The 17,500-nt window shown below is 37.3% G+C and overlaps 1 protein-coding gene across 2 annotated transcripts; it reads right to left on the reverse strand.

The window, feature by feature from the left end:
• Positions 1–6,756: 6,756 nt before the first annotated feature.
• LOC106086977 (N-acetylneuraminate 9-O-acetyltransferase) lies at positions 6,757–16,582 on the reverse strand. 2 transcript variants are annotated; one of them, XM_013251824.2, is made up of 4 exons: positions 16,179–16,582; positions 16,014–16,110; positions 12,641–13,393; positions 6,757–8,857 (listed from the first exon to the last, which is right to left on the reverse strand). In XM_013251824.2, exons 1-4 carry the CDS (start codon positions 16,456–16,458, stop codon positions 7,366–7,368), a joined length of 2,622 nt encoding a protein of 873 aa, XP_013107278.2. In that variant the 5' UTR covers positions 16,459–16,582; the 3' UTR covers positions 6,757–7,365. The 2 variants fall into 2 exon arrangements, with proteins under 2 accessions (XP_013107278.2, XP_059223853.1); XM_059367870.1 differs by having other exon boundaries at positions 16,004–16,110; positions 16,179–16,285.
• Positions 16,583–17,500: the final 918 nt, after the last annotated feature.

The following is a 17,500-nucleotide window of genomic DNA, read 5'->3' on the forward strand; positions in this document are numbered from 1 at the left end:
AAATGCTTGTAGCGCCTTATAATTTTGAAATCGCCACATTTTACTATTTTAACTGGTTATGATGTTCGGTGATGCGATGATGCTAAAAGTAACAAGTAAAAGCTTGCTAAGTTCGGCCGTGCCGAATCTTATATACCCTTTACGATGGAGCGCATTTGCCGAGTTCTTTTCCCGACATCTCTTCTTAGGCAAAAAATGATATAAGAAAAGATTTGCTCCGCTATTAGAGCGATATCAAGATATGATCCGGTTTAGACCACAATTAAATTATATGTTGGAGACCTGTGTAAAATGTCAGCCAATTCGAATAAGAATTGCGCCCTTTGGGGACTCAAGAAGTAAAATACAGAGATCGATTTATATGGGAGCTGTATCGGGCTATAGGCCGATTCAGACCATAATAAACACGTATGTTGATGGTCATGAGAGGATCCGTTGTACAAAATTTCAGGCAAATCGGATAATAATTGCGACCTCTAGAGGCTCAAGAAGTCAAGATCCCAGATCGGTTTATATGGCAGCTATATCAGGTTATGAACCGAATTGAATCATACTTAGCACATTTGTTGGATATCATAACAAAATACTTCGTGCAAAATTTCATTCAAATCGGATAAGAATTGCGTCCTTTGTGGCTCAAGAAGTCAAGTTACCAGATCGGTTTATATGGCAGCTATACCAGGTTAAAAACCGATTTGAACCATACTAGGCACAGTTGTTAGATATCATAACAAAGTACTTCGTGCAAAATTCCATTCCAATCGGATAAGAATTGCGACCGCTAGAGGCTCAAGAAGTCAAGATCCCAGATCGGTTTATATGGCAGCTATATCAGGTTATGAATCTTACTTAGCACAGTTGTTGGATATCATAACAAAACACGTCGTGCAAAATTTCATTCCATTCGGGTACGAATTGCGCCCTCTAGATGCTCAAGAAGTCAAGACCCAAGATCGTTTTATATGACAGCTATACCAGGTTATGGACCGATTTGAACCATACTTAGCACAGTTGTTAGAAGTGATACTAAAACACTATGTGCAAAATTTCATGTCAAATCGGATGAGAATTGCGCCCTCTAGGGGTTAAAAAAGTCAAGACCCAAGATCGGTTTATATGGCAGCTATATCAAAACATGGACCGATATGGCCCATTTACAATACCAACCGACCTACACTAATAAAAAGTATTTGTGCATAATTTCAAGCGGCTAGCTTTACTCCTTCGGAAGTTAGCGTGCTTTCGACAGACAGACGGACGGACATGGCTAGATCGACATAAAATGTCGCGACGATCAAGAATATATATACTTTATGGGGTCTCAGACGAATATTTCGAGTAGTTACAAACAGAATGACGAAATTAGTATACCCCCCATCCTATGGTGGAGGGTATAAAAATAGAGGACAGAAAGCTTTCAATTAACAAAAAGAAAACTTTCAATTTAAACGCTTTAAGTTTGGTCGGTCCGAAATTTGGATAGGTAGCCACCACCACGGAAATGGATGCAATTAAAATTTCGGAGATAACCGGTAAATCGCTCTTTATAGAGCTACAAGATATTATATTCCCATTTAGACCATGTTTAAGAGTCCCTATGCAACTACCTGTAACAAATTTTAAGGAAACCGAGTAATAAATGTGTATTTTATGGGTCCAAGAAGGTAAATCGGGAAATCGGTCTATATGGCAACTATATCGACGTTCGTCGAGGCATCTAATACACTCGCTGTTTGATATTTTAGGAAAATGGGATGAAAAGTATGACTTTAATCTGCTCAAGAAGTCCAATCTGAGGATAGGTCTTTATGGGGACTATATCAAGATTTAGCATGATATAATTCATCTTCGAACTTTAAATGGTAAGCACAAATTTTGGCTCAATATCTTTATTTTTAAAGGCTACAGGATGAATTCAACAGACGGACGGAACGACGGAAATGTTAAAACCATATTGAAATTTCACGACGATCAAAAATATATCAGAAATAGATATTTCGAAGTGTTACAAAAGTAGTGTAGAGATATCTTCTTGAAATTTGAGATTGTTAGAGCTGAGGTCTGAGCGAGATCGTGCGCAAAATTTTAAGGCCCTAGGTGGTCCGGACGTCTATTGACAACCCCCTAAAGTTGGTCACCTCGGCATTTCGAAAAATTGTTCGGGCTTTCAAGTCTGTATTTGTGGTCCGATTTTTAAAATTTTTTTTTTTTGCTGGATAGTGCTCAAAAATCCTTACAAAAATGTATGCAATACCATATCTCCACTTGTTTCAGGCATATACGAGTTTTAATTTTTATTTGTTAAAATTTTGGCCGATTTTCAGGTCCTCTTCACGACCAAATCGTAGACTGTGGTTGTGGCAGCAGTGTATTATATCAGGTATCCGATCTGAAACCTCTTCCATCCCATTCAGTTTTCCTGTCCTCGTCTCGATAATTGCGCGATGTTATGGCCTGTGCCTTTCCTCTATGCATTGTCCCAGCGCCTTAAGTATCATAACCGCAGCGGCTTCCTAATACTTAATCTGGTCTATAGGTCGGATATCGAGAATAGCATTCTATGCTTTGTTTTTGTTGAGCCTTATTGGTTCGAACTCTATCGCGATTTCCACAAACGAACGGACAGATGGGCGTACCGACAGGCAGATAGTTCGGCCGACCCTTAGAGGAACTAACGTGAGGACTGATGAACGGAGGGAGGGACGGACGGACGAACAAACATGATCGAATTTGGCCCATTTATAAAACCCACCGACCTATATCGAAAATAACTTTTAAGTGGATATCTTTATTTGTACGACCGTTATCGCGATTTCCACAGACGAAAGGACAGACGGACGAACGGACGGCTATACAGCGGTCAAAAAAAGTATTCATCATTCAATGTTTTTTTTTTAATAAGTCTACAAAAGACAATTGGAATAAAAACATATTAAACTAATGATGCAGTAGTGCTTGTGTGATATATATGTACACAATTTCATTGTTTTTAAAGAAAACAAGTAAAAGCGTGCTAAGTTCGGCCGGGCCGAATCTTATATACCCTCCACCATGGATCGCATTTGTCGAGTTCTTTTCCCGGAGTTGCTCTTCTATTAAAACGATATCAAGATATGGTCCGGTTCGGACCACAATTAAATTATATGTTGGAGACCTGTGTAAAATTTCAGCCAATTCGTATAAGAATTACGTCCATTGGGGCTCACGAAGTAAAATAGAGAGAACGATTTATATGGGATCTATATCGGGCTATAGAACGATTCAGACCATTATAAACACGTTTGTTGATGGTCATGAGAGGATCCGTCGTACAAAATTTCAGGCATATCGGATAATAATTGTGACCTCTAGGGGTCAAGAAGTCAAGATCCCAGATCGGTTTATATGGCAGCTATATCAGGTTATGAACCGATTTGAACCTTATTTGACACAGTTGTTGAAAGTAAAAATAAAATACGTCATGCAAAATTTCAGCCAAATCGGATAGGAATTGCGCCCTCTAAAAGCTCAAGAAGTCAAGACCCAAGATCGGTTTATATGACAGCTATATCAGGTTATGGACCGATTTGAACCATACTTGGCACAGTTGTTGGGTATCATAACAAAACACGTCGTGCGAAATTCTATTCCATTCGGATAAGAATTGCGCCCTCTAGAGGCTTAAGACGTCAAGACCCAAGATCGGTTTATATGGCAGCTATATCAGGTTATGGGCCGATTTGAACCATACTTGGCACAGTTGTTGTATATCATAACAAAACACGTCGTGCACAATTTCATTTTGATCGGATAAGAATTGTGCACGCTAGAGGCTCAAGAAGTCAAGACCCAAGATCGGTTTATATGGCAGCTATATCAGGTTATGGGCCGATTTGAACCATACTTGGCACAGTTGTTGGATATCATAACAAAACACGTCGTGCAAAATTTCATTCTGATCGGGTAAGAATTGCGCACGCTAGAGGCTCAAGAAGTCAAGACCCAAGATCGGTTTATATGGCAGCTATATCAGGTTATGGACCGATTTGAACTATACTTGGCGCAGTTGTTGGATATCATAACAAAACACGTCGTGCAAAAATTCATTCCAATCGGATAAGAATTGCGCACGCTAGAGGCTCAAGAAGTCAAGACCCAAGATCGGTTTATATGGCAGCTATATCAAAACATGGACCGATATGGCCCATTTACAATACCAACCGACCTACACTAATAAGAAGTATTTGTGCAAAATTTCAAGCGGCTAGCTTTACTCCTTCGGAAGTTAGCGTGCTTTCGACAGACAGACGGACGGACGGACGGACGGACGGACGGACAGACGGACGGACATGGCTAGATCGACATAAAATTTCACGACGATCAAGAATATATATACTTTATGGGGTCTCAGACGAATATTTCGAGTAGTTACAAACAGAATGACGAAATTAGTATACCCCCCATCTTATGGTGGAGGGTATAAAAATAGTATTTATTGGAACAAAAAGGGCCATTTTACAGCTGAACACAAAAAATTAAACAAAAAAAAGTATTCATCATTGCAAAAAAACAAAAAAATAAATAACATAATTTAAAAAAATTAATACTTTGTTATTCGACCACCGCGTCTTATAACTTCTTTTAAACGGTTTGACATCGATTGGACTAATTTAGCGGTTATATTTTGGTCTATATTAGTCCATTCCTCCATTATCACCTGTTGCATTTGACTCTTGCTCGAAAAATTGCGCGTTCTCAATTTGCGTTCGAGATGTTCCCAAAGATGTTCAATTGGGTTCAAGTCGGAACTTTGAGGAGGAGTTTTAATGACTTTGGGGAAGTTATACAGCATCCACATCTTGGTATTTAAAGCAGAATGTTTGGGGTCATTATCTTGATAATATTGAAAGTTATTACCAAGCCCAAGTTTTACAGCACTATCTTTTAAATTCCTCTTTAAAATGTCAATGTAATACTTATGATCCATTACTCCATTAATAATTTCAAGATTTCCCGCTCCTGAAGCCGCCATACACCCCCAAACCATTAAACCACCTCCACCATGTTTTACAGTAGCAACTGTGTTTCGTTCTTCAAGCTCTGTATTTGGTTTTCTGTACACTATGACCTTTCCATCGCACCCAAAAAGATTAAACTTGCTCTCGTCTGCAAAAATGACTGTTTTCCAAAATGATTCGGGCTGTTTTACATACATTTTTGCGAAGTTTAGCCTTTTCACTCGGTTTATTTTATTTATAAAGGGCTTCTTACGTGCAGTTCTTCCTCTGTAACTATGCCTTTTGAGTGTATTTCGAATTGTTTGTGTAGTAACTTCCTTCCCTAAATATTCCATAGTGTTTTTACGAAGAATGGTCGCATTTGTCTTCGGAGTTTTCTGAACTTGCCGCACTAGCCAACGCACATCTCCAACTGAAAGTGCTTTTGGTCGACCAGATCTTGGTTTATTGTCAACAGTTTTCGTTTCTGTCCACTTTCTCATGATGGATTGTATAGTAGATCGAGGTCTATTTAATATTTCACTGATAGTTTTTTGAGTTAAACCATTCCTGTGGTGTTTTATTATCAAAACTTTTACCTCATCAGAAACCTCGTTTTGCTTACGACCCATTTTGACAAAAACTATATTTTCAATGAAATTAAATATTTGCTGTCAAGGGCAAAGCCTCCTTTACTAAATAAAACAGAAAAGGGGGATTCCCAAATAATATTTGAATTTGACTTTGATGATAGCACATCAATGATGAATACTTTTTTTGTTCTGTTTTTGGTGTTATTATATAAAATTGCATTTTTTGCGCTAATTAAATTTATTTTTTGAATTTATTTTAAAACATATTACGAAAAATAAACTATTGCATAAAACTGCATTATTTGTTTACTTTAAATTTTCTTCAATTACTCAAAATAAGTGAATTTATTATCAATTTTGCTAATGATGAATACTTTTTTTGACCGCTGTATATACATTATGGGCTCCTAGATTAATAATTCAAGATATAACAAACGAAATGACTAGGCTAGTGTACCCCCTTTTTGATAGGCTCCAATAATGTGAACGACACCTTATCTCGAGGCCAGAGTGAGTTAAATCTCTAATGGTCTGAACAGAATGAGCACATTTAAGAGTGTCGCGTTGAAAAATGGAGCTTTGTAAGCAAATGTCAAAAAATGAACTCTCAAAAGTTAAACAATTTTTAACTTTGACGACTAAAAACACTGCTTCACGTTTGGCAGCACAGAATGACGCATGTTTTTAAGCATCCGTGTTGTTTTTATAGGATTTGTGCGCAGAGATGCAATTTTGCAATGCCTGAAGGCGACTGCCAGATGTCATAAGGTCCATGGATGTGTCCAACCTAAAAATCGGCGAATAACTTAAAATGCTTGCAGCTCCCTTGTGATTGCGTGCCATTATTCAAAATGGAAAAAAGACGATCAAAAATCGTTAATAGAATACTAAATAAATAACTTAAAATGCTTGTTTTCTCCTCAATACTTTGGATACTCCTTGTGAAAACTGACAGGCAACTCCGTGTGAGTCTTCAGAAAATCAGAAAATAAAGCCGAATTAACTTGACTTTAGCAGAATAGCTATGATATCTTCACTTACCTCCTTAAAAAGTGGTAATCTCTTCATGTAGCATAAAACCATTACGAATACTTTAGCTAACTTATGTTCGTATTTCTTATGACTTACCTTAATCGGTGTTCACACTCTAACTCCTACATTGAAATCTTGATATTCTGTAACCCATATTATTATTTTTATGATTTTTTATTAATTGATTAGTCATCGTTCAATTAATCTTTGAGCTTTTTTCCATATTTATTGATTTTCTTTTCATTTTTCTTTTTGATCATTTTGTGCTTGACTCAAGCTAAATTAAGAGAAAACAAAACAAAAAAATTGTATTCCATTAGTTAATAAGTACGAGTATATAAATAAATAAGTGTTCCTAGATTTAATAATTAAGTTAAGTTGAAAGAGACATTTTGTAAAAAATGAAATACTAATAAAAAATGAAATGAAAACATTCGATCATTTCGTTACTTTAAATTGTAGACTACTAGCAGTTTATAACTTTCTAAAGACTTAAATTGACTTGTTATGCTTGTCTTTCACCTCCATCTAACTCTCTTCTCACCACAACTCTTTTAAATTTTTTTATAGTTTAGTTTTTCTTTGTTCTCTACTAAAATTGTTAAGCTTTAATTGGAGATTTGCTGCTTGTTTGTGTGTTTATTTTTTGCAGTTAGTTTGCCTATTATGCTCGTTAAGTCGTTTTGGTTTTGCTATAATTCATAATCTGACATAAGAGATGTTCCCTCCCGCCCTTACGTTAGTGGTAAAAAAAAACAACTCCTCTAAAACATGCCATCGGAATGGGCTATAGGGATTAGCATTATGAGAAATATTATAAAATTTCGTGTTACTAGTTTCCAGTCATTTGGTACTGCAAATGGCAGTAAGATTTGCGTGATGCGATGCACTTCATGCGAGGCGCATACGAATATAAACGACGTTATAATCATATTAAGCGTGGGGAAGCCCGGCAACAGCACCAGTACTCCATGGCGATCGGCCGCCAGCCATATGTGATACTGACATATGAACAACTCCAATGATATGCGACCGAACCAGGCAAAAAAGGTGGAGTAACGAGTGCGCAATATACCGGAAATATTCCTTAAGATTATATAGCCAATAATGGGTATAAAGAGTATGTACGAGTGAATCTCTTCACAGTTTTGTTCGTTACGGCACAGAAAAGAGAAGGCGGTGTAGAAACCCACACCCAGCACAGCCAACAGGGTGACCGTAATTGAAGTTCTACGGGCAAAGAGATTACCATGATTATTATCATCGAATATGCTGTACTTTTGGGCGATATGAAAGCAGGCGGCAAATATCATGCCAAACATCACTGTATATCGATCCAATTTCCATTGATACCACCAATCGTGTATGTCATCGTCGGTGGTCACAAACAACGCCTTCCACGGCCTCGTTACAAAGATTCTCTCGAAAAATACCTCGGACATAAAGAGGATGGTCACCACACTAAAGCATCCCACAAACTTCCCCACCAAATAGAGATAATGCAAGGGATTGGCCTCCACCGAGCTGGCAGTAATCCGCGGAGGCAATGCTAGCAAAAAATATATCACACACATCCAAAACGACAGCAATGGCACAAAATAGTAGAATTGATATGGACGGTTCATGCAAAAGCACAATATAACTGTCATAAAGTTCAGACGGAACATGACCTGGAAAAAGCTAAATCCCGAGTTTCCAGTTTGCCACATGTACGAGAAATGACTGTACCCGGTATGGAATAGATAACCACTTAACAATAGTTTAATGTGCATATGTATGGGCAGAACCCTATCGGCTCCTGTCATATAGTAGATGAGTACCACCAGAAGTATCCAGCCCTTCAACTCATCCGATTGATCCCTATTAAGGACTTTGGTGAAACGCGAGTCCTCGGTGAAAAACAAGCCCAGGGCAAAAACATAGCCCACCGGAATCCAAAAACTAAATTCCGAATAATATTTGTTTTCTTTCATGAAAAAATTTGTGCGATCACATAGATAGAAATAGGCCATGATTATGCCCAACATGGCCAAGGCCACCACAGGCGTGGTATAGTCCATGCGAACCATGCCCAATGATGAACCACCAACACCACCGCCACCAACTCCATTGGCAAGGGCGGCAGACGAAGACGACGATGCAGCTAAGGGAGCTGTATGAAAGCCGTGTCGTTCGGCCTTCATCGGTGTGTAGAAAGTGTGTCCTCGTAAATGTAACAGCCAACGACGCAAGAATATGCCACACACTAAGATGATGCTGTAAGGCAAACAAATGGGGGGTTTTATGTTAATAAAGGGAGATAAAATTTGAAAAAAGGGAAGTGTACAAAAATGTTCTGTCAAACAACTTTGACAACGTTTTCTATGAAAATCAAATTTCGACGAAATTCTCTACGAAAATCGAATTTCACGATATTTTCTATGAAAATCAAATTTGGACCAAATTTTCCATGAAAATCAAATTTCGACGAGCTTTACTATAAAAATCCAATTTCGACGAAATCTACTATGAATTTCAAACTTTAATGACATTTTCCATGGAAAGCTAATTTTGACGAAATTTTCTATGAAAATCAAATGTCGACGAAATTTTTTATGAAAATCAAATTTTAACAAAATTTTTTCGAAAATCTAATTTCGACGAAATTTTCTATGAAAATCAAATTTCGACATTTTCTACGAACATCAAATTTCGACTAAATTTTCTATAAAAATCCAATTTCGACGACATTTTCTATGTAAATCAAATTTTGACATTTCTATGTAAATCAAATTTCGACGAAATTTTTTATGAAAATCAAATTTCAGCGAAATTTTCTATGAAATCAAATTTTGTCGAAGTTTTCTATGAAAATCGAATTTCGTCGAAGTTGTCCATGAAAATCAAATGTCGACGACAATTTCTATGGAAATCTAATTTCGACGAAATTTTCTTACAAGTCAAATTCCTCGTTTTTTTTTAAATCAAATTTGGTGAAATTTTTTTAAAAATCACATTTCGACATTTTCTACGAAAATAAATTTTCGATGCCATTTTCCATGATAATCTAATTTTGACAAAATTTTCGATGAAAATCAAATTTCACCAAAATATTCTATGAAAATCAAATTTCGACGAAATTTTCTATGAAAATCAAATTTCGACGAAATTTTCTTTGAAAATCAATTTTCGACCAAATTTTTTATGAAAATCAAATTTCGACGAAATTTTCTATGTAAATCAAACTTCGACGAAATTTTCTATGAAAATCAAATTTCGACGAAATTTCTATGAAAATCTAATTTCGACAAAGTTTTCTTCAATTTCAAATTCGACGAAATTTTCTTTGAAAATCAAATTCAAAATTTACAAAATTTATATGTAATCAAATTTTGACGAAATTTTCTATAAAAATAAAATTTCGACGACAGTTTCTGTGCAAATAAAATTTTGACGAAATTTTCTATGAAATCAAATTTCATCAAAATTTTCTATAAAAATCTAATTTCGACGACTTTTTTTAGAAAATCAAATTTCGACGAAATTTTCTATGAAAATCAAATTTTAGCGAAATTTTCTATGAAATCAAATTTCGTCGAAGTCTTCTATGAAAATCAAATTTAGACGAAATTTTCTATGAAAATCAAATTTCGACGAAATTTTCTTTGAAAATCAATTTTCTATGAAAATCAAACTTCGACGAAATTTTCTATGAAAATAAAGTTTTGAAGGAAATTTTCTTATGAAAATCAAATTTCGTCGATATTGTCTATGAAAATCAAATTTCGACGAAATTTTCTTCAATTTCAAATTCGACGAAATTTTCTTTGAAAATCAAATTCCGAAATTGACTATGAAAATCAAATTTCGACGACATTTTCTATGAAAATTAAACTTCGAAAAAATTTTCCGTGGAAATCAAATTTTGTTAAAACCTCTATGAAAATCAAATTTCGAAGAAAACTTTCTATGAAAATCAAATTTCGAAGAAAATTTTCTATGAAAATCAAATTTCGAAGAAAATTTTCTATGAAAATCAAATTTTAACATTTTCTATGAAAATATGATTTCGAAGAAAATTTTCTATGAAAATCAAATTTGACGAAATCTATGAAAAGTCAAATTCCGCGAAATTTTCTTAAAAAATCAAATAACGATGAAATTTTCTCGAAAATCACATTTTGATGACATTTTCAGTGAAAATAAAATGTTGAAGAAAATTTTCTAAAATCTCGACGACAATTTCCATTGAAATCAAATTTCGACTAAATTTTCTATGAAAATCAAAACTCGACGAAATTTTCTTCAAAATCACATTTCGACGACATTTTCTATGAAAATAAAGTTTTGAAGGAAATTTTCTTATGAAAATCAAATTTCGTCGATATTGTCTATGAAAATCAAATTTCGACGAAATTTTCTTGAAAATCACATTTAGACGAAATTTTCTCGAAAATCACATTTCGACGATAATTCTTTGAAAAGCAAAATTCAAAGAAATTTTCTATGAAAATCAAATTTTGACCAAATTTTCTATGAAAATCAAATTTCGACATAATATTCTATGCAAATCAAATTTCTTATGCAGTTCAAATTTCGACGAAATTTCTGGTTTCGTCGAAATCTGGGAAATCTGGTTTCGTCAAAATTTTCTACGAAAATAAAATTTCGTGGAATTTTGACGAAATTTGCTTTGAAAACAAGTTTCGAAATTTCTTTCAAAATATTTTTTGAAAATAAAATTTGGACGAAATTTTCTATGAGACTCAAATTCGACAAAATTTTTATAAAAATCTAATTTTGAAGAAATTTTCTAGGAAAATCAAATTTTGAGATGAAAAATTTTTTACAAAACCAAAATTTCGATGACAAAATTTCCTTGAAAATAAAATTTCGACAAAATATCCTTGAAAATCTAATTTCGACGAAATTTCCTATGAAAATGAAAGTTTTAACCAAATTCTCTATAAAAATCCCATGTCGAAGAAATTTTTCTCTGAAACTCAAATTTTTACGAAATATTCTTTAAAAATCGCCGCGCTGGTCTGATGAAGTTCACGGCATAGTGAAAGTTTTAAACCCACGCCTTAGACCACCATAACCATAGTTTCTTCGACCGAATGATTTCATAGTCTCTGAACGACGAACCAAGTGGTCGACAAGCTGGAATACAAATGTTCGCATTTGTAAATTTTGAACATGAACATTCCGCTACGGAATAGGGACAAACTTCTCAATGAGTGATGTCTGATTCAAGCTTAAGCTCAATGATCAGGGGCCTTCTTTTTAAAACCAGTACTGAAAGTCGTGCCTCAGTGCGACACCTCTTTGGGAAGAAGTTCTTTCATGTCAAAGTACCTCACAAATGTCGCCAGCTTTAGGAGAATAACCACCGCTGAAAATTTTTTCTCATGTTCTCGTCAGGATTCGAACCCAGGCATTCAGTGTCTGCGTTACGGTAGTCTCCCGACGTATTCTGATGAAAACTGCCCCCTTCTGGTGTTCGCAAAGCATAGAACGTTCTCCGCTCAACCATCACAGCAGCTGGCACCCCTTCACCCTGCCGGTCAAATGCCTGTAAGGGACCAATTTTTACGACCGAGACAGTGAAATTAACAGATAAACGTTATGAGATTCTACGAATAAACCCTAGAAGCATGAGAAAAAGTGAATTTGATCAGGAAATCAGGAGTTGGTCGGGTTGCAGTATAATCGAAGCTGCAACACAGGCTCGGTTGAAAATAAACTGGGGTCGACAATTAAATCTTTCAACAACACGCCGAGGTACTTAAATCGCGATAGCGTTCAATGGACAACAGGTACCGCAATTTATCGAGCATCCATTGAGTGACAAGGCAAAAAGAATAATTTTAATACAAGCAAGAAAGCTCCCAGTTGGGGCTATATCCAAATTATGTCGAACTTCGATTCCGACCTTTGGTACCTCTCAGAGTCGAAGCAAGCTTGCTCAACTCCGAACCGGACTCCTTATAAAATCTACGACTTCAATACAAAAATAGTGTCATAGCAATGGCTTATATGAAATATTCCAAAACTTACCACACTCCAAATACCGCATAGGTAACTATCTGCAATAGGGTATATGGTTCAGCACTGCTGCAACAACTTCCATCGTTATAATTCATATTATCATTGCAATACATGTTCAAAATCAACTGCGTATAATGCTTCAAGCCCAACGAGCATAACTTATAGCCATCCACAGCTGTGTCCACCAGACCATTGGATATCTGCCAGGCAGCTTCCCACACTGTGGCATCGGTATAACGAAATACACTACGTGCCACATAATTGAGGCGATCTATATCTTCATTCTTTACCAATTTCCATGAGTCAATTAATTTCTCTTCATTCACACGATCTTGCAGTTTCCACAGCACAGTAGATTTCTCAGCCACCAGCTGATCAAATGGCAATACCAGCCTTGTCAAATTGGTCCTGTATTGTTTAAGAAGATCTTCGGTAACATTGCCATTGAGAAAATTGCGATAGGTAAAGCCCACAATGAAGACAGCACGCACTTCATTGGAATCGTGAAATTTTGCCAAAGTTTCCAGCAATCCATCCGAGACTTCATTGGCAAATATGTAAGTGGCACGCATTTTCAATTTTCCATCTTCGAATTCCGCATCAACAGGGAGTTGGCCATGTTTCGATGCATTATCATCATCATTGGGATGCAGATGATTGATGAATTGCTTGTAGAGTTCATGCACCGAATAATCACCAACAAATATGAAATGATTTTTGTAACTCCAAAATGCCAAGTAACGCAAACAACGACGGGTGTCACTGTAAAAGAGAGAGAGAGAGGCGTATTTTTAAACAAAATTTTGATTGATAAAAAAAAAGTTGTACACAGCCTTGAACAAGGTTAGAAGCCTGTCATATTAAAGAGGTGGGCGTAGTATTGTTGTTGGTATTGTTTCCCTTGAACATCGTCGAAATGTGGGCTGTGTGGCGCTGTTCAATCGATTCTTCCACGGCGTATGTTCCTCGGAAATCAGTCGTAAGTAGTGGGAAAGATTCCTGGCTTTAGGTTGTTTGTCAGATACTAGAAGCGCGCATTGGTTTGTAATCGACTGATCAGCACTACCGAGAGAATTCCTTTTTTTGCAAAAAACGGTTCGTATTTGGAATCGACTTCCGGCGGATGTCTTTCCCACTACTTACGACATCCAGAAGTTCAAAGCCAATGTCAATAAACACTACTCCCTCTTTCCCTTTTCCCATCCTTAACTATCCTCTCCAACACAATGCGCTGCATATATAGGGGACATCCCCTACGTGTTGGTTGACTGAAAAAAAGATGGCTACCTCCAAAAGCTATCTCTATGAACAGGGCAGGTAGGATTTTTAGCTGTGAACCATCTGCTAAACCGATTGCTATACCATCGATGGACTTTTAAAGAGCGAAGTCTGGTTACTTCGGAAAAGACTCGCTTAAAAAAACTTTTCGTTGCCCCTATTTAAAGTGTGACCGAGCAAAGACGGTTTTCGAGTAGAATCAACTAAGGGAAGGATTACCTCCATCCGGTACCTACAACTGACACCCATGGGACTGAATAGACGAGTGGTTTTTTCTGGTTGCGCCTTCCTGCGGCGGTAACAGAGTATATAGCTGACTCTGCTGTCTTTACTATAGCTAGGTACTCCAATCAGCGGTGGGGAGGCAAGGCTAGCAGTGGTCGGTAAGTCCTCAAGATCAAGTCGCGAGATCGGTGAAATTTTTGTACGTTTCTCAGTGTGGCGGCTATGATGCATGAGATCCTGCATCGTTGGCATGTAGTTTTTCAATAACTCCCGGGGCTTTTATGCATCGCTGGAATTTTGTCTTTGAATAACTCACTGGGCTGCTGTCTTTTGCTGGCGTATTTCGTCTTTCGGTTTTTTCAGAAAACGAGGTGGAAGGAAGAATTTGAGGAAACCCTGCCAGAATGCTTCCCATGATCGCCAAGGCTTGCTCTCCCGTGAAATACTTCTAGCATAACGATGACCTGGTCGTTGGTCATGATCCCCTACATCTCTGCTCGTTTCTCTAGCATTTCTATGAATTCCAAAGGCCTAAATTCACCTGTGAGACCCATTTTCGGACTTGCTTGGCGGAGGACGTACTTCTCGATACTTAGTTTTGAGTGCAAGGCGACGCCTTTTCCATCTCATGGGCAATTCCAAAGGCCTGGCCTAAACGCCTTCCGTGTCAGTACCCGAATTACAAGGTGTGGACACTTTTGTCTCAATCCCTTGGCAGCCGGTTGTACGTAACGGATTGACCCGATGGAATCCTTTATCGGCAAGAGCTGCCGCCTCAGTGTCCAACACACTGCTGCAACAACAACTGTTGCCTCTTTCTCATATAGGCCCTGTATCTCAGCGAGTCTCTTGAGACGTTTCGGGGTATGCTACTTAGCCAGCCACATCGCAAAACGTTTCTTTTGCTCCTCAACAGTACTTTCGACTTCGCAGCGGTATTCAAGGAGGTAGTCGTTTAGTTTCTCCTAACGGAAGCTGTGCGCCCAGAACACAACTAATTCTATGGCATTTTCTTCTTCACCTCTTACTTAGTCACTTCACACACAGTCTCTAACACTCTCTCTGTCCCTGAACTTTCGGACATTAGTGAAAAGTTGAATTTTTCTACCTTTCTCTTCTAATCAGTATGCCTTTGCCCAGTTTGTTTACCTTTCATTGCATTCTGGCGCCTTCAAAATGGTATTATGCTCCAACTAATCAGCTCTACGTTCACTGTATACAAATATCTCAATACAAGAGATTTGCTCTGTTGTGTATTTTAAGAATTAGTTGTTTATACCGCACAAAAAACAAAAACAAGCTTGCCTTCATTCATAATCAAAATATGCGGGTTTTCAAAATTCTATTTATACAACCCCTGGGTTATGACTTTTGTCAATGAAAATGTCGACTTTGTGGACTTAGACTCATGATAAGTGATGAAGATAGCCTCTGTGACAATTAATTGTTAAGTCTCTGTTTTAAGATGCTACACAATAGCCTGATGCCGGCATTCTACTTCCCACCACCCCCCTCCTACACCGTAAAGGCATGCTAAATATGCAAGTGTTTTCATATCACTTGTTCTGCTCTGATGCGAGTAAAATAACTACAAGCATTAATCACCCCTCCAATGGTTCTTAACGAAGACCAACAAAGAAATTCATTTGTGGTTGCTGCTCCTAAATAATTATTCATGCGCGGCTCCAATAACTTTGAAAAATTCTTATCAGTTCAAACATTATCCCCCACCTACAACCAAAAATAGAAGAAAAGAAACGTAAACATCCATCTAGTGAATCACGAAAAACACAAATCACAGTAACTGAATGTGGTTAATAAAATATTCAAAAGACCTTGGAAATGGTGGTGAAAGATAAAAATACATACTTTAACTTACGTTTGGGTATATTTGTGTACCATGCAACCGTAGGGCTGCCATTCATTATTGCCCTTAAAGCGTCCTTTCGACAACAGCCACTGGCAGGAATCGCTGCCTGTAGAGCAGAGTAAAGTTAGCAAAAGGACATAACAAAAAAACTTTCCATCCTTGAACCATCCTTACCATATTGCCAATTGAGTATGCCATGATACACAATGAAACCAATGACCATACATAATGCCAATTTCTTAAAGTTATTGGCGTTCAATTGTTGTATAAAGTACTCGGCTTTCGAATTGCTATTTGTTGTGGGAACTGCATCCTGAACGACACCGACACCACCACTTAGACTACCTGTACCGCCAGCACCGATAATATCATCACTTTGCAGATGATTTAATTCGAGCTCTTCACACATATCTATCGCCGTTGTTGTCGTCGTCGTTGTCGTATATGGATGCATAAGGTTGTTTATTAATTAATTCATTAAATTAAATCATTGTATTTTGCTAGAGTTTTCAGTTTTTCACACTAAGCGTATAGAATAGATGTCTGTAAATCCCGAACTGATTTTGTTTTGGTCTTGTTCTTGGTTCATTCATTCACAGGAATTGATGACCCGACACATCAGTTCCTGTGAATGCCATTGAGTAAATGTCAAAAACGTACGGGCTCAAATAGAGTTGCCAAGGACAAACATTTTGATATCAAGTGTTTGCACAACGGAGTATTAGAAAATTAGTTTGCAGATTCGAGCAGGATTAATGGTTAAACCAATGGGTTAATACAGGTAGAGGCAGTTGCCCAACAACAAAATATTGAGGGCACTTTCTGTCAAAATCAATGATGAGTGGAACTCCGATTTTGTGTATGTAACCTGTTAGCGTCATTTTTCGTTGTTTTTGTGTTAACTATAATACAGACACAACCAAAACTCGTTGACAGATAGTGCACTTCGTGAGAGAAAAAATTGTACTCAGCTGTTTACGGTACACTACCTGGTAATTATGTCATGCGAGTATTTTTTCATTATCCTATTAGGGGTGGCTTTTTGTACGCTGTAGAAAATGGAGTCGCCTATTTTTCTCCTAGTCTTGTGCCTCTCTGGCCATCCCTCGAGTACCAGAGTTCCATGGTGAGCATTCAAGTTTCCCATGACTATACGCTTTTGGCGTACGAGCAGTGCTCCAATACCAAGGGAAGATACAGACACTGGTGGGATATAAACGATATATATAGTTCAATCGCGGTGTTGTAGGTATGATTACTGTTTACGGTACACTACCTGGTAATTATGTCATGCGAGTAATCTTTCATTATCCTATTAGGGGTGGCTTTATGTATGCTGTAGAAAGTGGAGTCGCCTATTTTTCTCCTAGTCTTGTTCCTCTCTGGCCATCCCACGAGTACCAGATGTCCATGGTGAGCATTCAAGTTTCCCATGACTATACGCTTTTGGCCTACGAGCAGTGCTCCAATACCAAGGGAAGATACAGACACTGGTG

This window comes from Stomoxys calcitrans, chromosome 4, assembly GCF_963082655.1.
Source record: "Stomoxys calcitrans chromosome 4, idStoCalc2.1, whole genome shotgun sequence".
Lineage (NCBI taxonomy): Eukaryota > Metazoa > Arthropoda > Insecta > Diptera > Muscidae > Stomoxys > Stomoxys calcitrans.

Excerpts from the sequence above, each read along its gene's own strand:
- LOC106086977 (XM_013251824.2), bottom strand. The coding sequence starts at position 16,458 with ATGCATCCATATACGACAACGACGACGACAACAACGGCGATAGATATG. Across the intron at positions 16,111-16,178 it reads CATACTCAATTGGCAATATG|GCAGCGATTCCTGCCAGTGG; the intron begins GTAAGGATGGTT and ends TCTGCTCTACAG. Across the intron at positions 13,394-16,013 it reads GTACACAAATATACCCAAAC|TGACACCCGTCGTTGTTTGC; the intron begins GTAAGTTAAAGT and ends TCTCTTTTACAG.